We start from the raw sequence: 22,477 nt of genomic DNA, 5'->3' as shown, positions 1-22,477 counted from the left end.
ATGGTCATGGCTTAGATGCGTCCAGGCAGCAAGTAATGGAGAATGCTTTCCATTTCCCACTGAGGGAGGGTGATGGCACAGCTCTGACCTCAGGCTGACACGTGCTTGACATGCTCTTCTGACATTGTGTGACCTCCGACAATTTGTAAGTCTTCTCACAGTCTCATTTTCCTCATCTGTAAAACTGAGAATATGTTTTTATGAAATTAAGCACAATAATGTGTGTTAAGTACAGAGCATCGGACGGTAGGCGCTCAGTAGGTGTTCCTTCCTCCTAAAACCCCTTTTTCCTTCATTTCTCATTGTCTTTACCTTCTCGTTTGAGTGATTTGATATTATTGACTAATTCTGATGCCCTGTGGTGGCTTTTAATTTGACTACAAATTCTTTGACATTCTGCTCTTCAAAAGGTGGAAACTAATAACCCTCCCCTTGAAGACTGGCTGGACCTCGTGACTCGCTTTTTGCATGAAGAGGATACAGCAGAAGGGAAGGTGTGTGACGTCTGAGGTCATAAAAGGCATTGTGGTTTTCACCTTGTTCTCTCCTGGAATCTACTCTTTGGGCCACCCTGTCATGAGGATGCTCGAGCAGCCCATGTAGGGAAGGCCCAGGTGGGGAAGATGGAAGGTGTCCCACCAATAGCAAGCACCAACTTACTAACCATCCTCCAGCCCCAGTCAAGCCCTCAGATGATTGCAGCTCTGGCTGATATCTCGTTACAACCTCTTGAAAGAGCCCCCAAGCCAGAAGGCTCTTGAACCCAAAGGAACTATGAGATAAAATAAATGCATATTGTGGTTTTAAGCCTCTGCATTTTAGAGTGACCTGTTACACAGCAATAGATTAATATGTATCTACTGAATTCCAAAAAAGCTCTGAAACAGCATAAAGGCAAAGCTGTAACAACATGGAAAGCTATCAGAACAAGATTTGAAAGATGCGAGTGAAGTAATAAATGGGGTGGGTCTAGGGAAGAGACTGTTTCCTTCAATTAGAAAATCTGGTTAAAGACAAAATAGAGCCTTTAAGGCTTCTTTCAGGCCAAGGTAAAAATGGGAACTTAATGGGTCATATTAAAACTATTTTTTTTCTTTTGGCTTTGAATAATGATAACACATTTGACATGTGGGATTTTAGATAAATAGCACCACTGTATGGTGAATGATACCTTGGTATCTTGCAGATACTCTACCTACTGTAGATCATATTGAGGTTTGAAATAGTGAACATATAGTTCACTTATAATGATGCACTTTCTGACAGTTTTCAGAAACTCTTGGCATTACAAAAGTTAGGAAAAAAATGTACACTGTATTTTGCCAACTTTTTATGTAGGTACTAGATAAAAAATAAGGTATAATAAGGTTATAGGAAAAGTCTCCATTCCACCCCTTTCCCCCATGGGCTAGTTTCCTTTCCCATGGTTAACCCTCTGTGACTGATTTCTGGTTTAATTTCTCAGAGATATTTTATATACACACAAATAATATATATTGTTTGCTCCCTTTATTACACAAACCATAGCATACTATGGGTGTGGTTCTGTCCTGTGCCTTTTATTATTCAATATTGATACAGGACTTAAAGATAACATTTCCCTTAATTATCCTAATTTTTTATTTTCTGAGCTTTTGATATTTTATTATTCATACTTGGGAAATGTAAAGAAGTCGAAAAAATAAAAAGCACTTGTAATCCCACCATCAAGAAGTCATTGCTGTTCAATACCTACTGTTTGGGTGTATTCTTTCCTGTCTTTCCCCTATGAATATGAGATGTGTAATATGTGTACTTTTTTTAAACCGTGAAATGAATTTCATATTCTGGGGTTTTCCTCCCCATTTACTTTTACATACTCCCATTCCCTCTCCCTTATCACTACCATTATACTATAAGTATATTCAGGTTTTTCTTAAGGGGCATATTTATTTTCTCAGTAATGCTCCGCCCAGCGCAGGACTGAGGTGAACCTGCCTTTTGTGGGTCTTCTCCAGGCTGCTGTGAGAACAGCTCCGACCAGCCTCCGTCACTAGAGCATCTGCAAGAGGAGCAACCAAGACTGTGAGGCATCACTGAAGCATGTTCGTAAAGGACCTTCTTGGATTGCCAACATCAGACAGCTGGGGCCACAGAGCCTGCAGATGGCCAACTCCCCGTGTGATGGCACTCAGCTCTCAAGGGGCAAAGAGAGTTAGGAGAGGTCGGCCTTGTCAACCAGAGCCCCAAAGTCAGCTGTTGCCCTGAACGCAACTTAGAATTACAGTGATCGGCCGAGTCCTATGGGATTCGCCAGGAAGCTGCCCTAGGTTGAGGCATCCCCACTGATCTCGAAGGAAGTTGCTGCTCTGGAGCATCCTTGCCTGGGAGGAACTGACATGACAGTTTCCTCTCCATCACCTTCCAGGGCACAAACCACACCTTCCAGCGAGATTTCTTACTGGAAAAGGGCAAGTTACATAGGGTTATCTACTCATCCCTTCTCATCCTGTACTTCTTTTTCAAAGACTAGATATCTGGTCACAGTTGTACAAAGAATTCTGGAAAGAACAGGAATGACAAGTTTTTTTGTTTTTGTTTTTTGTTTTAAGATTTTATTTGAGAGAGAGCATGAGCAGGGGGAGCTGCAAAGGGAAAGGGAGGAGCAGGCTCCCTGCTGGGGTTCGATCCCAGGACACTGGGATCACGATCTGAGCCAAAGGCAGATGCTTAACCAACTGAGCCACCAGGTGCCCCAGGAATGACAACATTCAAGTGGATAACAGTGGAAAGGGCAAACCAGATGTAGTTTACTCCTTTATCTTTTCCCTAATATGCATTTTCTTCCAGCAGATAAAGGAGACCAAGCAAAGGATAACACTATAACGATACCAACATTAATTCAGGGCTTACTGATACTGGGTTAAGTCTGTGTACATTATAATCTTGCTTAATTTTTATAACCACCCAAAGAGGTTAGTGCAATTATACCCATTTTATAAAAAAGTGAAGAGCTAGGAATCAAAGTCAGGTCTCTAGGACTCCAGGGCATAAACTCTTAATTTTAAACTATAATGCTTTATTGTTGGACAAAGAAAAAAATGCTACAACAATGTCAGAGGTGGAAATTTTAGGGTATTGTTGGTATAGTTGTTTAATAAGATATGTAGTATGTCATATGACAAATGAGAAAGAAAACGTGAACCCAGTACAATGTACTTAATTGATGTCTGCTGTCTCTAGAGATTCATGTAAATTAAGAAGATAAGACAGCAGTTATCTTTTGGAAATAAAGACAGTAGAAGTATAAGCTCTTAAGTCTGATTATGCAGGTTTGGAACCCCAGTTTTGCCACTTACTAATTATGTGACCTTGGGCAACTGCTTTAAACTTTAGTTTCTTATCTGTAAAATGGGATACTACCTTCTACCTCAGAGGTTTGTAGTATTAACTTAATGAATCCATTTAAGGCACTTGGGTGTTCAGTAAATTCTACTATTACGTTTAACCCATAGAGTTATAATGTGCCAATGACGTCTATCAATGACAGCGGCCTTCAGTTAAATAAATAATTGCTTAAGATCCAATGGGCGATACAAGAATTGAAAAACCACACTGGCGATCAGGATGTAGTCGCTATATCAACGTAGGGTTTGCTAAGGCTAGACAAATACTCTCTGTAGATCCAATTCGTCCTTGGGTTCCTAACCAGAACCTCACCATATCCTTGCACAGGAAGCCCCTCCCCACACTGGATTAGTGAACGCCAGCGCGGCTACCCAGGCAGTTTGCCCTGGGGTAAAACTCTGCCTCACCTAGAAGCCACTTTACCATGAGACAGGCTGGGGAAAGCTTCTCCTACACCGCCTTAAGTTCTAACACTTGATGTTCCTACCAGCTGATAAGCAGGCTGCTTTTGGTGAATAACCTGGCATGAGAATAAGAAACAGACTTGGAGTTTGAATCCCAGATCCACCACTTACCAGGTGCGAATGTAGGATAAGTTACTTGGCTTCTCTCTAAACCTTGGTTTCCCCTCAGTGGAGTTAGCCCTACAGTGAAGGATTGGGGATTAAATGAGATAATGTAATTTAAACATGCAATACAATGCCTACCCAATGTCTAAACTGTAGCAGTCATTTGCCTTACAGATCAGACTAGGAACTTCAACTAGGATTTGTATTCCAAGCCACTTCCTGACTTTCACTATTAAGATATAGGAGAACATCTTTTTGCTATGTACATATTATTCACCATATCATCAACATGAACAGTATTGTCTACCATGAGCAACAAAAATGCAGATTCTATTTTTGGCCAAGCATGATGGTGGACAAAAGGATGAACAAGGTACAGTCTCTGTGCTCCCAGAGCTCACAACCTTTTAGGGGAGATAGATACATAATCAATAATGTTAATTTAAGACAGGCCGAGAGAGGTATGATCCTAAAGTGCCACTGGAGTTTGGTAAAGGAAGAAAAATCATTTTGATGAGAGAAACATCGGTGGGGCCAGGTGGTAGAGGATGCCTGGAGAGCTAGGAAGCCCTCTGGCCAGGTGTGTAGGTTAGGGAGAGGGGTGTAATGAGGGTCTGCTTGCCAGGGAGTGCTCTATGGACAACTGCTGGCTCAGGGGACTGAGTAATTCAAGCAGATGCTGATGACAGATCTGAGCTTCTGCAAGTGGGGCCCAGGGAAGCCATTCTCTCTCCAGTGGCAGGCTGGAGGAGTGAATGGAGAGGTCATTATTTGGGCAAGTGCGGCAAGATGAATCAGAGAGGCCTTCTGACTCAGTGGCAAAAGGTAATTACCACAACCAGGGGGTTATGGAGGATGTACCTTGTAGAATCAAAGCTGTTTTGCTCGTCTGAACTTACAGCCTCATTTATTCCAGTTGGAGGAAGAAACACAGACCACCTATTCTCTTCAACCCAGTCAGTACTCGTGAGGAGCGTCTTCTAGTGACGCCCAGGAAGGGGGCCAGAGTCATCACTGGAGCTAATTTCCCTGTGGTGAAACTGTACTTTCAGATAGGGCAAATGAGCTCACAAGGAACATCTGGCCGTCTTCACAGCCAGTGTGCTGGTAGCACTTGGCCCCTGTTCATTATTCAGTGCTCGTCCACCCCGGTAGGTTCTGGTGTGAACAGCAATAGCCCAGTCCTGCTGCCCTGCAGGACTCTCACATGGCTGCCTCCACTGTGAAAGTCAGGTCAGGCCCCTTCCTGGCCCCGCAGCACTCCTCTCCCCTCCACGGCTGGGGCCCCTGGACCCCCTCACCTAGCTGTGGCCTCCTGGACTAGCCCTGATGAGGCACGAGGAACTCAGGCGGCTCTGGCGACTCACTCAACATTAAGCCACGCCTGTCTCTAGGCCAGTCACGACCTTGTGTCTTGGCTCCAGCACTGCCTTGCTTCTGGAATTCTGAGTGGTATCATGTACCTCAAGTCTGGTAACAGGATCCCCATCTGTCATCCTCCTTACATCTGGGTTCCTGTCCTGAGGAACTATCTCCTGCCCCTTAAGCCTGAGGTCCTGCCTTGATCTTGCCATTGCCCCACAGGAAGCCGAGGAAGCGCTGCCCTTGAAGCCTGAGCTGGGGCTCCTACACAGGCTAGGAGACTTGCAGTCCTGCTTTCCTGCTCCGGACACCTGACTGGGACGTACACTTCCCTGACGGAGGCCACTTTACCAGATTGTGCTTCTGGTTGATTGCCATGTCCTCCAGATTCCATGTTTCACCTGCTGGGCTGGACTTCCTACGAGCTGCTTCAGCCCGAGCTGCTCTCCCCACGCCTGACTTTGCTCAGTGAGTGGGTAGAATTCCAGAGCTTGCCCCACCCAGTCTGCCCTGTTCCTCTGCAGTTAATTGAGCCATGCTCAGCTCGACTTTAGCAAGGGTATGTGCATGTACTCTTGCTCAATGTTAACCTAAAGGTCAAAATGGAGACATGAGACCATACTTATACAAAATCATTTCACATACATGGTTTGAAGACAGAAAACTATTTAAAAGATATTTTAAAAATGAAAAGTCTTCAGTTACCACACAACGTATTTTAAAAGGCTTAACATACCCAAACATCAGGTGCAGTGGGAGCCTAACCCCACCCCCGTGGACCGGTAGCTAATACTTGGAAAACATTTTTGGTTGTCTGAATAGCCTCAGTTTACCTTTAAGTTGAAATAATTGAAGCCGACATTTCCAAAATAGAAATCAGGTAGGAAGTAATCTATAACCTTAACTTGTGAGTCCAGTAAACACCCCTGAGGAGCATGCCTCTGCCTGCCAACCAGTTGGCCATGCCTCCCTACTTCCCCTAAAACTGAGTGGGTCACCTATTCTGGAGTCAAAGTCTACCAAGCCAGCCACCACTGAAATCCAGCCCCTAGAGCATTACTCAACAGGAAAGGGTGAGTTCTAGAACGCAACAACGACTTCCTCCACAGCTCCTGCTTGGTGAGAATCTTCAGAAGCTATTGCTTTTGGAAAAACCAATTAGAAAATATTCTAACATTAAGGACAGACACTAGGCTGGCATATCATTGAAGAGGGTCTAGCAGCGCTGCAGCTCTAGGTCCGGGCTGGGACAGTCACTACCAACATCTGTTTTTAAACCCAGAAAAGAGGACCAGTGGGAAATTCACAAAACTGTCTACCTCTTAACTCCTGCATTTTATAATCATACCACTTTCCTCATTTCCAACCCATCTGTTAAAATATTACTGCTGTGGGACATCCAAGTTTTTCTTCAAAAATCTCAAGTCTAAATATCAGCCTGAGAGGACACTGGTCTAAGAAGTCCAATTAAGTAATACTCCAGATTGGTCTTTCCATAGGGCTCATACATTTAGTGGCTTTTTGAGGGGCAGCCTACTACAAGTAGACAAACAATGAGGACAAAGTCTTGTCTACAAGACACAAGATTATAGACAAGATTTTGTTCTATGTATTTTGTCATCTTAAAAACACAGCTAAAAAGTTTTGGAATAATTTCTTAGAAACTTAATATTTATCAGTGCACATCCAAATTAGATTAGTAATACTACTCTGGTTCCTCTTTTGCTTTTTACAAAATTGGATTAATAAAATCAATGTTATTGATTTTAAGGTATGGAATTTAGCAAGGAACTAGTATTTTGTCTAGTGATGGGTAATTACCTGGGACTGAAAATAAGGGAATTTTTTTTTTTTTTTTTTTTAACTATTGTGAGCAGGGTCAAAGCTGGCCCTGGAGAATGACAAAACCTAAAGTACTTTGTGTAGGAATAAAACAAAAGGTAGCTTAATCAGTAACATTCACCATTGCTTCAGTATCAAGACTTACCCAACCAGAAATTATACAGGCCTTAGAAAAATTACAGACTGCATATATACCCATCTATCTTTCTGCTAGATAAAACATATAACTTTTTTGCTATGGAAGGAATATCAAAAGGTACCAGTTTATCATTTAAGGTATAAATGACATTTAAAATATTACAGGTTGCAGCACCTTGATTAATTTGAGAGAATACACAAATCTCTCTGCAGACTTGACACTTTAGGAAAAACAATTATTGTTTACATAATATACATGCTCAGTCCTGCAATAGATTTCTCTTAACGATTTCTGTAACAACATATGAATTTGCTGAGAACTTTAGAAAACTGTATTTATTCCTAGGTCACGACCTGATGAGCTTCCAGGGGAGACTATGGCACAGTAGAAAAGCAGGAGATGCAGACCTGAAGCCCTTTGCTTAACTCCTGGCTTCGCTGCCTACGAGCTGCATGATGTTAGGCAAGCACAGTTTCTCTGAAGGACTGATCCTTCTTAAGTCAGAACGAGAAAACGAGGCTGAAGGAATAAATTAAGTAATTTGGTATCTTTAAACTTTCCTCAACCTTAAAGTACATCTAGCAATGCATAATCAGAATAAAGTCCTAAATGGAAGCTCAAAAATATTTTGAATGAAAGTTCTCATGATTAATTAAAACTAAATTTAGACCCAGGATTGCCCTCTAATGGTCATCTTTTAGAAATGAAAGTTATTTTTTCTATCAAAAGTTCCCCAAAAGGCTTATCCTTGTTCTGATCTCCAGCAAGTATGCTAGATTTTTCTCCAAGAAAGATCATCTCCAAGTATATTTATTTAAATAAAGTTGTAAGTAAATAAAAGTATACTTCTGATCTTTGAAACTACTTATATAGCTCAGGGTGCCTGGCTGGCTCAGTGGGTAGAGCATGAGACTCTCGATCTCAGGGTTGGGAGTTCAAGCCCCACACTGGGCCTACAGCTTACTTAAAAAATAAATAAAATTAAAAAAAAATAAAAGGTCAAGGCTTAAGAAAAAAAGTAAAACTACTTCTCCAAACAGTCTTTTCAGGTTTTTAAAATAACACTTCCCTTGGAATGTTTCTCCTTGTCCCCAACACTGAAAATGAAAAAGGAAACACAAGGAAAAGATAAAGGGCTTTTACCCAAGTCTTTTTTGCATCTTAAGCACAGGTATAGAGATACCTTGTCTTCCAGGTGTCACGGTAAAGATTCAAGGGGTGCTCCTTATAGTAAAGGATAGTATCACCACAGGTCACTCCTACTTTGCAGGTATTCATCAACTTCTTCATTCTTGGGTGAGTTGTTGAGAAAAAGAAAAGTCTTCCAAATCAAGAGTTAATGTTTTATTCTAAGCCTATATCCCATCTTATATCAAAACGTGAATTCAGCATGGTTGGACTTAATCCAAACTAAGGAAACTGCCTAAAAAAAAAAAAAACCTCAAAAAAAAAATACACTGGAGCCACACTGGGTCTGGCCCACAGGTGTCACTAGTAATTTTAAATATCTGACTTTTGATGGGTGAAATGTTAGTACTCCCTTTTCATTTTCTGTAAGCCTTAGTCTCATTATCCACAAAATGGGGATAGTATCTATTTTGTTGGGATGTTGGGAAGGCCAAATGAGGTAATACATGAAAAGCACTTAGCATAATTTTTGGTAACAGAAGGCATTAAGAAACAAGAGATTATCAATTAATCTCCCCAGTCAAAACATGCCAATTTTTGAAGAAAGCATTATATTGCCACTCAGAGGCACAAGGAGTCATTTTCTACCATGGTTTCTTCCTGAGACCTCACTTCAAATATTGTTTCAATGTGTTTTCCACCATAGGCATTAGAGTCCTTGCTTGGTGGTGTCTGTATTAGTGAAATGGGACTTGTTAAGACAACAAAGTTGAGAACAATCTAGCGAAGAGAATGATAAGCAACAAAGGAAATGTCTTCTGAGTTCTGGGTATTTGACAACAAACATGGTGCCTACCGACTAACGGGGAAGTTAAGGGCAAGAACTTAATGCACATAGTGGATTGTTAAGTCTATTACACCCTCTAGTGGCCAAAAAGATTGTTCTTTTAAAAATCAGTTTGGTCAAGATGGCAATTTGGATGTGTATATGTAACACCCTTGAGTCTAAAAAATAACCAGCTTGCCTTTATGTGTTTTTTGCCTATGTAAAACAAAACAAAACAAAACAAAAAACCCTAAAAGCTAGTGTTAAGAGAAGCCAGTGCTGTTACAACTGGATTCATTCGGCTCGCTCTCTTCACCGCTCAATGAAAACACTGAACACTGGAGGGAACAGGCAGGCAGGCAGCACACCTTCTTGCCACAATGACTCTCAAATGCAACTGAAGTTAATGGTCTTTGTTGCTTTATGGAAGGGAATTTTGAAATGAGTATCTTTCTAAAGCAGCAATTTTTCACCACAGGGTTATTTACAAGCCAAGGTAATAATTAAATATGCCCAAGACTATGAATCTATTCTTCTCCGCCCAAAACCCTTCATTTTTATAATGGGTAATTATAGTAAAAACTTCAATGAACCAGAACCCTCAATTAACATGATTTCCCCTCTTGCACTCTATTTTTAGGACAAAGTGGAAAAAAGAATCACAAGAAGTCATTCCTGTGAAGGACTGGGTTTGAAAATCTTCTAGGATGAATTATGCTAAGGAGAAAAAACCCAAAATAAAATTACATTCACACCACGATGAGCAATATATATAAGATCTACCTATAAATCATCAAGAGTTGGAAGGGAATAGATTTATTGTCAATGTTAATGTGCTGGAATTGTAACCTATTTTCTATTCTTTTTATTGTCACATTGTTACATAAATAAAAGTCATAGACAAGGGTAAGGTATAGAATAAACTCAGCACATATTCTGCAACATTTTCTATTCTACATCCATAGATCTGGACAGTAGAACTGAGACTGAGAATCAAAGTCCTAAGTCCTTCCAGGATCTTGAGATCCCAGAGATATAGTTAAGGTCACCATACACTGTCAAGACAAAAAATAGGTCACTTGGGGAACATTTCTTCTAATATGAGCTGAAACAAGAAGGGTTTTTATATAGTGAATTTTCAACTAATTTGAAAATAAATATACCAGGACATCACTTATTCAGAAGCAATAGTCCTACTCAAAATCTCACTGCGGTTAAAAAAAAAATCAAAATTCCACAAAGTAATTCAGGCTAAGCAACCACCCCTGAATTGAAAGTTCGTGATACCAAATCCATCTATTTAAAATACTGTTTATTTGTGATTTAACATTAATTAGCATTACATCTAAGAGCAATATCAGATAACATTTATACATTTTCCACAGGACACAGAGGTTCATTGGCTCATTCTTTATGCCAAAGCAAGTAAAGAGAGGCATTAGCAAAAGGTGCAAATAGTTCACTGTTGCGTTTAAAAAATATTTATGCACACTGCATTCATTTAAGATATATATATATATATATTTAAAAAGTTATGGAAAAGCACAGTTCACAGGTTACTGTTTCTACATACGTTGTAATACAACATAAATGATGTAGAACATAAAAAAAGTCCTCAAATACAGAATTAAGCAACTGAAAGTTTCCACTAAGAGATTAACACACTGATTCCAGTAGTTAGTGAGATCTAGAATGAAATTTCCAGGCTCTGTTTCAACTTTGCATCATCATACACATACAGTCAAACAGAACCAGCCCCAGAACACACTGTAATCAATGTGATTTTTTTTTACATGCCAACTCATCCTCCAGAAACACTTTGGATTATTTTTACCCACTGACCATTTTGGATCATTGATTTTACACTGATTTGTGACATCACTTGGGTGAAGGGGGCAAAAAACTATATTAAGTCTAGGTTTAAATTTGTATTTACATTAGAAAGAAAGTTAACTGAAACAAGATAAGAAAATTTTGTAAAAATCAAGAAGTGGTAGGTTTTCTCACTGGGGGATCAGACCCACTGATTTCTTCTAGTACTGCCTTCTAAAGATACAGAAATTAAAAGGAATTGACCCTTTTAAAACTCAAATATCAACGAAGAAATATGATTTTGGCAAAGCAGAATTTTAGCAATTTGGGACATGTTTCAAATAAACTACGCTTCAAATCCTATCGTGACTATGAGTCTTTATCAAACTAGAATTCTTTGCATGACACCACTTTTGTTCCCTTCATTTTTCACCTTCTCTTTTCCTTCTCATTTGGTTACCGTATGAGAGCTTCTTCATTTGTTAGCAATACTAAGAGAAAAATACATGATAAGGTTCAAATATGAACCTAGTTATACCTTGAAATGCTCTAATCCCCCTTTTGATACCAAGTCCCTGGATTCTTGAATTATATTTAAGTATACTTAGTACCAAGCAGCCTCAAATATGCTCTATGGTTATATGATTGGCTAATATGCTTATGATGCTTAAATTGAATGGTATACAAACATCTCAACATACAAAAATCGTTTTTACCAGAGTTAAACTAAATAACCCATGTTACGTGTACAAAATCCCCTTTCTTGAAAAATAAGGGGCTTTCTAAACTAATAAAAAAGGAAGTTTTCAAAAATTATAGTTTACTAAAATGATTTTTTTTGGCAAAGAAAGTTACTTCAGGTGAGGAAATTTTATACTATGAATAAAATTCCAAATGAATCTTTTCCTAAACTTTTTTTAAAAAAAATTATGTGCCAGTGTATACTAATGCCATAGATTCTTAGAAGCTTTTAAAGCGTTCTGTTAATGCCCACTGAAACAATGGGAACCCAAAAGGTACAGTCAATAATCATGGTAAAAAATTATAATCTGATTACCCAGTGAAGCAGGTGTTGAGAAATAAAAATTCTCTCGCTTGTTCACTGGTAATTTGTTTCCAACAGATATTATGCAGAAGGCCTGAAGTAATTCAGACAGATATCTGTTTGTGGTGAATTACAGTAATACTTCATGAGGGCAGAGCTAACTAAAACTAGCAAGTATTTAAAAATTCAAAAACCTTTTTTGGACATATAAAATGAGAGATGAATTTGAGATTTTTTTTTATAATGTTTTTCTTTTAGTAAAATCTCTTTCCAGTTCTTAAAGTCCGGTTTGCTACATACCCCCAATCTTATCTACCACTGCATATTAATGATCAACTTAAATGTGGTATTTAAATGTGCAATGTCACATTGTAATAATAATTATTATAAAAAGACTTTAGTTAGGCTTCAACTTTCTCCTTTTTTTTGTTCTTTTTCAGAAAAGAAGGAGTGCGGAATTTCTTCTTTTTCTTGGATGGTGATTTTGAAGGTGAGCCTTCAGGTGACAGGACTTCTTCAATTTTTTCTGGAGACTTAATGGTAATCTCGATGTTCTCTATGGTCGTGCTTGTAGTTAACCTACTCACTCGCTTAGCAAGCTCATCTTCAACATCATGCATATCATCCTTGCCATTCACTACCATGACAGGCTCTTCCATGGAGATGAAGCTCTTGGAAAATAGCTCATGGTTTTCTACAAAAGGGGAGGGTTTTTTTTTTTTTTGGTTATTTTATATAGTTAAAATCTTTGCTTTATTTTACAAAACTGAAACGTTTCAGCAATGTACTAAGGCATTACTTTAATTTCAATAAAGATAAATCATTATCTTAATAGACTATGGATCTATTAGCATGAAGCTGATTTTCTCACATGGTATAAAGGGGAAGGGGACAAAGTTTTTAGACCAAAGGATGAAGGATAGATAAGTCTGGTTTGATGATTTGAGTTTCATTGTAAATCAAATCAGTATAAATGAGGAAGACAACATGTATTTTTCTTTAATTTTGGGGTCATTTGGCAATCAAAACTGAAAAAGATTTCATGCTTCTGATTGGAAGATGTGGGACAAACCACTTTTAATTTCACAAATTCTTAAGAACTACTGGTTGCCAAAATCCCGATTAAGGTAAATCAATATAAACTATGAACAAAAGTAGCACACCATTTAATAAAAAAAGAGATATAAAATTATTGGGAGCTTTAAGTAAAATCCATGGCAAACTTATTGCAATCAGGCATTCAATTTCTTTACATGAAAACAAACGACAGAGGACAAACTCTTAAGACTAACTCAGTGAATGCTATGGGAAGTTACAGTGAATACCTTCTAATTTTTCAGGGATATTTTGCGGTGACTGAGTTTGAGACTGAATTTGTGAAACAGATGAAGCGTCATCTGAGAGTAATTCCTGCTCAGCATCTGTTGGATGAGAGTTTAGTTAAAAGCCATGCAAAACAAAGAAGCGTAAGATCTCAGGGAGGTTAGTGCATACTTGGAACACCTGCAGACATATGATAAACTCTTCAGCAATGAGCTGAGCATGCTAACAGCTATCTCATATATCAATAATTACGCATTAAGAGGAGGTTAATGTGTTAACATTTCTGGCTGCTAATAATAAGTTTACATACATGCTTACTATAAGGAAGCATGGCTACTCACAGACCAGGCAAATAATATGTATGCATTTAGCTTTTGCTAGAGTGTTAGAAAACCAAAATATATTGAGCAGCCAGGTGAAAAGAATGATGAAGTCTCACCAATGATGCTACATTCATGAGGCAGAATGCCTCACTGAATTTTTGAACAATATCCTATTAGTGATTCCTGTCAGAGCAATATTAGTGAGCTAATTCAGAAGGCCATAATGAATGTGGAAGAAACTATTTATAAAAATATATATATAAAAGGTGACGGTTCTAGAGTGCAGTACTTATTACCTGGCATCTTTAGGCTTTCAAAAAATGAGAGATTAAAGAGGGACCATTTTACAAAATAGAAAAACAAAGTTTCCAACCTTAGGTTAGAATAAATAAATTCACTAATACCACTTAGAACATTTAGCATAATCACATTAATGAGTCAGGATGACTCCCTCTTGTGACAAAGGCACCAACTAACATACTGATAAAAATCATTCCCTGGGTGATCCAGCTGTCAATTCTTTCTACATGATACCTAACATGGACAAAAATTCTTTATCTATTGGTTCTGCTTTGGGTAAAAATTTCAACTATATGTTGTAGATGCTCTAAAGCAGAGGCTTTTACCCTTTTTTGGGGTCACAGACTTCTTGTCCCTTACCCTGAGTGCCCTCTTTCCCCAAATGTATATCATATAAAATTAAGCATATATTTTTCAGATGGCTCATGGACTGTCTGGAGCTTATCTAAAGACCCAAGATTGAGAACCCCTGCTATAAAGAATTTCTTATTTTTGAGAAAAAGGGAGCTAGCATTTAATTAGCTGGGGTTTCATGAACAACTTTTAAATATAATCCTTACTTAGGGTTCTGAAGTCAGAAAAACTCAACCTCATGAGAGTGACCATGTGCTTAAAGAAAGTCACCTCAAAACTTCGGCAGTTTGCTTTTCAGATTATAATACTGGCACCTTGCAACACCCAAAAACAAGAGAGATTTTACAAAGCCTTAAAAGACGTACAATATATGCTGTAATGTTTAAATCTATTACTGTATCTGTATTTACTTTAGCTGATAATTCTTATCTGTGGATTTCACATTACTATGAAAGACTTTCTGCTGGCCATCAGATTGCTTTCGGAAGAAAACTGTTTTTTCTACATGCTAACATACATGGACTATGGTGGCTCTTTGCATTTTAGCTCCACCCACACTCAGTAAGGTCTGGGAGAGATAACATAGCACAATCAATTACAGAAGGAACATTTAAAAAAAACAAAACACTGACTGCCTTCCATCCAACTCAAGGTGTTCTGCTGTTAGTAGTATGGTTATAAGGCTTAATCTGAAAATGAACTAACCTTCCAGGCCCTGCTGTTTACGTTCAATTGTCTTCTTATACTCTTCAAGCTCTTTTTCTGTGAGATGACTGAAGGGGTTGGGAGGAGCTGGTGGGGCCTGATCATCATCTTCAAATTGCATGGTCTTGCAGAGAAAAACATTGAGAGATCAGAGGTTATTCTTCAGAACTGGGTTAGGGGTTCTGAGGGCTCCCAGAATGATGGTGGGAAAATTGTAGGAAACTGAAGAATTCTCCAGATAAATGGCCTCAGATAAAAGAACTACAGATATTAACATTTGGGGATTCTCCAGAGAAACAACCAGTGACCTTAGAGTGAAGCTCACCAGTTCCCAAGCTCTGCACACACCCAGAGCATCTGACTGGCTTTTCAGTGCCCTGTTCTTAAATATAAACAGACTGCCATGTATTACTAGACACCTGAGGAACGCTTCCAACATGGAAGGGAGAAACCAGGGGGGAAAAAAAAAGAGAACTCAGAAGAAACAAGGAAAATAAAGGAGGGAGAAGCAGGCTTCCCGCGGAGCAGGGAGCCTGATGTGGGGCTCGATCCCAGGACCCCGGGATCATGACCTGAGCCAAAGGCAGTCGCTTAACCAACTGAGCCACCCAGGCGCTCAAGCCTAGGTGTTATTTAAAAAAGAAACATTCAGGGAATAAGCAGTCTTGAAAATTTTTCAAAAATACATCAAAACAGAAAATTAAACAGAAGGATAAGAAAATAAAGTCAAGCAAATCTCCCAGAAAACAGGAAAAAAAGACAAAGGGATGGAAAATGGGAAAGAAAAATCGAAGAGGTTCAACTAACAGCAAATCTTGACAGAAAAAGAGATTGGAGGAAAAAACTATTGAACAAATACATTTTAAAAATTCCCAGAGCTGAAGGATAGGACTTTGCAGATTGAAAAGGGTTACTGAGGGGCGCCTGGGTGGCTCAGTTGGTTAAGCGACTGCCTTCAGCTCAGGTCATGATCCCAGGGTCCTGGGATCGAGTCCCGCATCGGGCTCCCTGCTCTGCGGGGAGCCTGCTTCTCCCTCTCCCACTCCCCCGCTTGTGTTCCCTCTCTCGCTGTGTCTCTCTCTGTCAAATAAATAAATAAAATCTTTAAAAAAAAAAAAAGGGTTACTGAATGCTAAGAACAAAGACTAAAAGAAATCTACTACAGAGCACATCATCGTAAAACTTCAGAACAGCAGGGATGTAGAAGAGATCTAAAAGAATAAAAAAGGGCCCTACACAAAGTCACATGAATCACAGTGCTCCTCTCCTACTTCTCAACAGTAACATGGAGTTAGGGGACAACAGAGTGATGCTTTCCATATTTTTGAGGTAAATTATTCTAAACTAGAATTCTATGTCTATTATATGAACATTTGAGGATAGGACACAGGATTTCAAGCTGTTACCTTCTGTGTATCCCTTTTCAGAAAGCTAGGAAGAGGATATGCTCATCGATAAAGGAATAAATCAAGAAACTGGAAGACACGATGCAGGAAACAGGGGATACTACACAGTCAAGAATCAGAGGAATCCTCAGGATGAGACTGTGCAGCTGGCCTAAAGAGCAACCAGTCCAGATCTGGGCCGAAAGACAGAGTAACGGGAGGTTACCTGTTACCTTCAAAGACAGAGTAACGGGAGATTACCTGTTACCTTCGACCCTTTGGAAAATAATAATAAGGGCTTTAAAATTCCTTTGAAAAGTTTGGGAAGAACTAAGCCAATGTACCTAAAATACTAAGCCAACGAAAAAAGGAGGCACTTATTAACTCCAGGGGTCAGAGACTAGTATAAGAAAGGATTTGTAATCATGGGATATTACCTGGCTCAGCAGTAAACACTGAATACTGTGAATAGTAACACTGAAAGCTGATTTAACCAGGAAACTGTAATATAATCTTTCCCCCACATTTTCTCATCTCTGAAATCGGGATTCATCTAATGATTGATAGCTTCCTACAATCATAATTGTGAGAGTTTTTTCTCTTTTAGTGATATACAAAACAACGGTACTTCTTACAGTTGATGACAGAGATTCGATGAAATCAACTGAGATCTAAAATTAACAGGCCAAGAACTCTTTAGAAACGTGAAGGTAAATGTTAGAACAAAGTCCTTGCCCCTGGAAATTGGAAGTTGAAGGTGATATTTTAAGTCTGGCAGTTACTTGACTTTTCAACTTGTGCTTATATTAACTTTAGTAAAAATAAATATTCATATATAAAAAACAAAGAAATTAATGTGGTAGATATAAATCAAAGATCATATTGCTTCATGGACTTACAGAAGGAGGTTTATCCACAACAATTCCAGCAAGCAACTGAGATTGTGGTCCTGCTGTTTTCAAGTCATACCGGTTTTGTTCTCGAATCTGAATTGAAATACAATAAGAAGTTCTTGGGGACAAGTATGTAGATGACTTTTACTCTCTCTTTTCCCACAGGCTTGCTATTTGACCACCCAGAGCCTTTTTCGTTCCTGTCTCCACCCATCCCAACAACGCACATTCATCTCCTCCACTCTTCCTGATGTGTGATTTCTATTGCCTTATGTGGTTAGAGAATTACATTTTCCACTAGCGCCGGGGCTCACTCTCACTAACCCAGCAGCAATATGTTTAGTGCTTCTCCCCGTGTAGCCCGCTTACCACTGACTAGCACAGAGCTGGACATATTCAATACAAGCCACAATTACACTGAGTTTCAAAATCTTCTTTATTCAAACCCCCAAGCTTGGTATTAATCAGATTTAATCACTAGTTATTTGAACATAAAACAGTATAAAAAATGCCTCCCCTGGCCACAGAAGACCACATCTTACCTTATTTCTCTTTTCTAGTACCTCATTCGGGTTTGTGTTTAAAGGAACAAACTGATTTGGATCTTCAATTTTGATAGGTGTTCCACTACTAACTTTAGAAGAATCCTCTGCTCTCATCCACTAAAAAATAAAAAATTTTATAGAATGAAGCTTTGTGTTAAGGAACAAGGGTAGGTTCTTGGTAACTGTTTATTGACCCAAGGAGAGGGAGCATACACTGCCAATATTTTAAAGAATTTCACTAAGCAGTATTTAGCGGTCAATTACTGTATATCTCATACTAGTTAGAAAAAGGCTCACGATTAGCACTCACTTAAAAAAATGTGATTACTATTTACATGAATACTCATTTATATGGCTACTTAAATTTTCCCCTTTTGGCATTTTCAAATATGATGCTCAAAACATTCCAAGCACAGATACAGAGCTTGATCTCGTATTAACTCACATTCAGAGATGGCGCCTGCATTGAAGTTTCTTCAACTGATGATGGCTAAGTCACCGAAAAGGACTCAAGGACCCCCTGACCAGCATTTTACAAAGAGAGTAATCTGGTAGTGGCCCATAATATAACAGAATGATAGGAGTCCTACAGAATTCTTCTTCTTCACCCCATATTATATCCCTAAAAGAAGGCTAATATTCATCAAGATTAGTAATGGTTGGCCATCAGTCTGTCAATAAAATTAATTCTGGGAAACTAAGGAGTTTAATTATGTTCTTTTCCTAGAAGATAAGAAATCTTTTTTGGGGGGCACCTGGGTGGCTCAGTTGTTAACCGTCTGCCTTTGGCTCAGGTCATGATCCCAGGGTCCTGGGATCAAGCCCCGCATCGGGCTCCCTGCTCGGTGGGAAGCCTGCTTCTCCCTCTCCCACTCCCCCTGCTTGTATTCCCTCTCTCACTGTCTCTCTGTCAAATAAATAAAATAAAATCTTAAAAAAAAGAATTTAGAAAAAAAAAGAAATCTTTTTTTTTTTTTTTAAGATTTATTTATTCGAGAGAGTGAGAGAGAGCACAAGCAGGGTCAGAGGGAGAAGCAGACTCCCCTGCTGAGCAGGGAGCCCGATGTGCGGCTTGATCCCAGGACCCTGGGATCATGACCTGAGCTGAAGGCAGCCGCTTAACCGACTGAGCCACCCAGGCACCCCAGGAGATAAGAAATCTTACAGACTAGGGAGAAACGCTTTGATGTCTAGGCACTTCCATATTGAATGGTACTGATTGATATGACAGGATGAACAATTTTGAGTATTTAGAGGATATTTGGTGATAAGCACTCTAAAACTAAACCAAATCTGAAGCAAAATGTTGAAAAAGATAAGACAACCCATTTCTCTCTCTACAAGATCTTGCCTAAGGATAAATATGTGCAGTAATTCATGAAACTCTGGCACCATTACGTTTTGGTAACTTTTATAGCTCTGATTCACTGGTGTAATATAAACTGCAAAGCAGTAGCTAATAGTGGATTAAGAAGAGGGCTCCAGAGTCATTGTTGTATGCATTCAAATACTGACTTTACTATTCACAAATGATTAGTTAATCCCTCTGTGCCTCAGTTTTCACATCTATAAAATGGGGGAGAAAAATAGCATCCTCTCCGTATTAAGAGAATTAACTGAGAATTCACTTATGGTCCATAAAACAAAGTATCTTGTTACAAAGTTTATAACTGATAAATGACAGGTTATTATTATTATATTCTGCTTTCCCAGTATTTTTAACAGAGAACTTTCAATTCATGAGTAACTAGGCAAAATATTTCGTAAAGGCGAACCATATAAATAGTGACATACTGTGATTTTGGTCCTGGGACTGGTTTCACCATTCCGAGACTCCTCAGGCACATTCACTTTCATATAAGTATTTGGGGAGTTCAGCCATCTTGTTTTTTCCCGCTGCTGCCTCTGTGCCATATATTTGAGAGGAGACAGTAGCACTGTGTCATCCTCGAAGGAAAAAGCAGTCACAGTTGCTGGGATCTCCACATCACTCTTGTGCCTGGGCTTCTCTCGAACGAGAGGATGCCTGTAAGCATAGCCTGTTCTATACCCCTAAGGGACAAAAAAAACCACATCTGAAGCGATCAAACATGTACCAAACACAGCATCTGGACTCTAATTCTTTAAATAAATGATCAAAAAGACTCCTTTGTTGAAAAATAAAGGGGAAAGTATCTTTCAAACCCCACATAACTTCCACATAACACTAGAGTTGAAATTAAGCAAATTTCAAGATTTGGTTAAAACAGATTCCAGCTGACAATGCTATTTCCACTCACACAACTGTTCCTGACAAAGGTAATTTCAAAACTGCTGACCAGAAACATTTTCCTAGCTATTTTCCAGTTTTGTGGAAGCCAAATCTCAGTGCTCATTTAAGTCTTTGTTCCAGGGTCTGAAGGCAATCTATCTCTGACCCTTAGTGGAAGAGGGTAAAATCTTAAGATGACATCTGCATGTTTCACCGTATGATTCTTAAAAATGTGGTAAAATTACACTGGAATGCCAGAGGCATAAGGAGGGCCCCAGATAGTCCAAAGGGGGATGGAGGCATTTGCTCCTGAATCTGAAGACATGAAAACCAAGTTTATGTACAATTTTTCACCTACCAAATTATCCAGAGTCCTCATCAGCCCTTCAAACTCAATCTCGCCAACCTTCCATTTTTGATGGGAACCCATATTCACTCCTCCTCCTCCAGATGCTACCACAGTGTAAGTGAAAGCTTTGTACTTCTGAGGATCCAGCACAAGCAGATTGTCTACTCCACCTGCCCCTGCTAATGCCCACACCTGTAATCAATGGCAAAATAGAGAGGCACAAGACTGTAAAGATTATAAATATTTTACCTTTAAAAAGGTATAATTTTAATTCAGCAAATACCTATAACACTTGTTCAGGCTACTAACAACAAAAATAAGGCAATATACTTGTGAAAACAGGCAGCTGAAGTATCTTTTCTACCTATCTGAAAAAGATACCTTCCAGGATTCTGACCCTCCCTGATGGAAAACACATTTAGAGCCATTCCTTTTAACGTATTTCAAGAAACTGAATTCTCTTGCCAAATTTTAAAGTTATCTTGCAGCTTTCCCATGGTTATCCTTTTTTTTTTTCCTGAAAGTTCTAATTTTAAAGGAATATAGACACTATACTGTGAATTTAAGGATATTTAGGCAGAAGTCAGCTCATTTTAATCAAGCTTTTCATAGCTTCATTTGAGAAGAGGAGGAACTGCTAAAGCAAAAAAAAAAAAAGGTTGGTTAAGACATTAAAACTGACAGAAAAGTTTTTTCCCCTTTTTTGTGGCCCTTCCAATAAATTAAGATTATTACCATTTGCTTCAAGAGAATCTTCTTGAAGATGGAAATTAGGTCTGTTAAAAATACATTCAGCTTCTCTGAGAAAAAAGTGGCTGATAACTATCCAACCTATTATAATAAATCTGAGGCCGTGCAATTGTTAGAAACTGCACAAGTTAGTAAGACTTCTGACCCTGCTCTTACACTTTTTACAAAAGTGGCTATAATACATCTGATCTTTGAGGACTGACAGTTGCCTCTGTTTCTCAATTAGTACCACACCACTTCAGGGTAAAAACAGAGATGTGTACAATTACACTATCTTAAAAAGAAGGATTATGGGGAAAATGATGTTTATGAGGCACTCAAATTTGTGTGTATTTATATGTGACACTTTTTTCCCACCCTATTTTCAATTCAAGAGATAACTGAGCTGACCCTTTTTATTCAAGTAAAACAGAACTTCTCTTAAAAGACAAACAAAACAAAAAGCCAATAGGACTTTGAAAATAAGTAAATACAAAACCCATCTCAACAGCAAATTACAAAGCAATAAAAAAAAGTGTGTGTGTGGGGGGGGAGGATAATTTTTCCTACCTGAATCTCACAGGCTATCTGCACGTTAAATATATAATGAAAAGCCTCCTCAACTGTTTCTCCAAGGGCTACCACACCATGATTTCTGAGTACCAGCACCTAAAATAGAATCCCAAAGCAATCACTTTAAATAACTGGCATAGCTCACACTGTTTTCATCAACAGCAACAGCAACAAAAATAGCTCCTTCGATAGAAACTCTACTTACATACCTTACAACTTGGCCCCAGAACTTTCTGCAGTTGAATTCTCTCCTCCTGTTCATCAAGTGACCCTTGGTAGTCATAATAGGCAATATCTCCCAGGATGAGGGACTCTTGAGAAATTGGAAGGATCCCACACTTCATGGAGGATACCTATTTGATTGGGTCCATGTCAAGAGGACACATTTAGTTACTAATTACACTCTCCTAGGAACCTGATTCTTTAGTCAGCTCAGGAAGCACTGGCCTATTCACTGTGTTCACCATTCCAGCCCATCTCCCACTTCAGCTCGTCACTTCTTCCAGAGGGGGAAAAAAGAAGGATTTAGGGGATATAAGTCAATTTAAATGTTGTGCCAAATATTATGAGAGAAACTTTGCTCCAAAGAACTCAGTACCCAATTATTAGCTGATTAGTTAAAAAGGCCAATGCTATC

General features: G+C 38.9%; 1 protein-coding gene across 6 annotated transcripts in view; it reads right to left on the bottom strand.

Annotated features, from left to right (window-relative positions):
* Positions 1 to 10,548: 10,548 nt before the first annotated feature.
* Positions 10,549 to 22,477, bottom strand: part of ADD3 (adducin 3) — a 124,187-nt gene continuing 112,258 nt past the window's right edge. For 5 of the 6 annotated variants that reach the window (XM_035028727.1, XM_035028765.1, XM_035028737.1 and 2 more), the window contains exons 7-15: positions 22,050 to 22,193; positions 21,838 to 21,936; positions 20,548 to 20,730; positions 19,733 to 19,990; positions 17,936 to 18,055; positions 17,400 to 17,486; positions 15,116 to 15,239; positions 13,436 to 13,531; positions 10,549 to 12,804 (exon numbers count right to left, since the gene is read on the bottom strand). In XM_035028727.1, the coding sequence (XP_034884618.1) occupies positions 12,512 to 12,804; positions 13,436 to 13,531; positions 15,116 to 15,239; positions 17,400 to 17,486; positions 17,936 to 18,055; positions 19,733 to 19,990; positions 20,548 to 20,730; positions 21,838 to 21,936; positions 22,050 to 22,193 (1,404 nt within the window). In that variant the 3' untranslated portion in view covers positions 10,549 to 12,511. The remainder of the gene's footprint in view (positions 12,805 to 13,435; positions 13,532 to 15,115; positions 15,240 to 17,399; positions 17,487 to 17,935; positions 18,056 to 19,732; positions 19,991 to 20,547; positions 20,731 to 21,837; positions 21,937 to 22,049; positions 22,194 to 22,477) is intronic. The other variant, XM_035028770.1, reaches the window with a different exon arrangement.

The sequence above is a fragment of the Mirounga leonina genome, unplaced genomic scaffold, assembly GCF_011800145.1.
Source record: "Mirounga leonina isolate KUSES-001 unplaced genomic scaffold, KU_Mleo_1.0 Mir_114, whole genome shotgun sequence".
NCBI lineage: Eukaryota > Metazoa > Chordata > Mammalia > Carnivora > Phocidae > Mirounga > Mirounga leonina.
The sequence above is the reverse complement of the archived record's forward strand: the minus strand, read 5'-3'. Positions and strand labels throughout refer to the sequence as shown.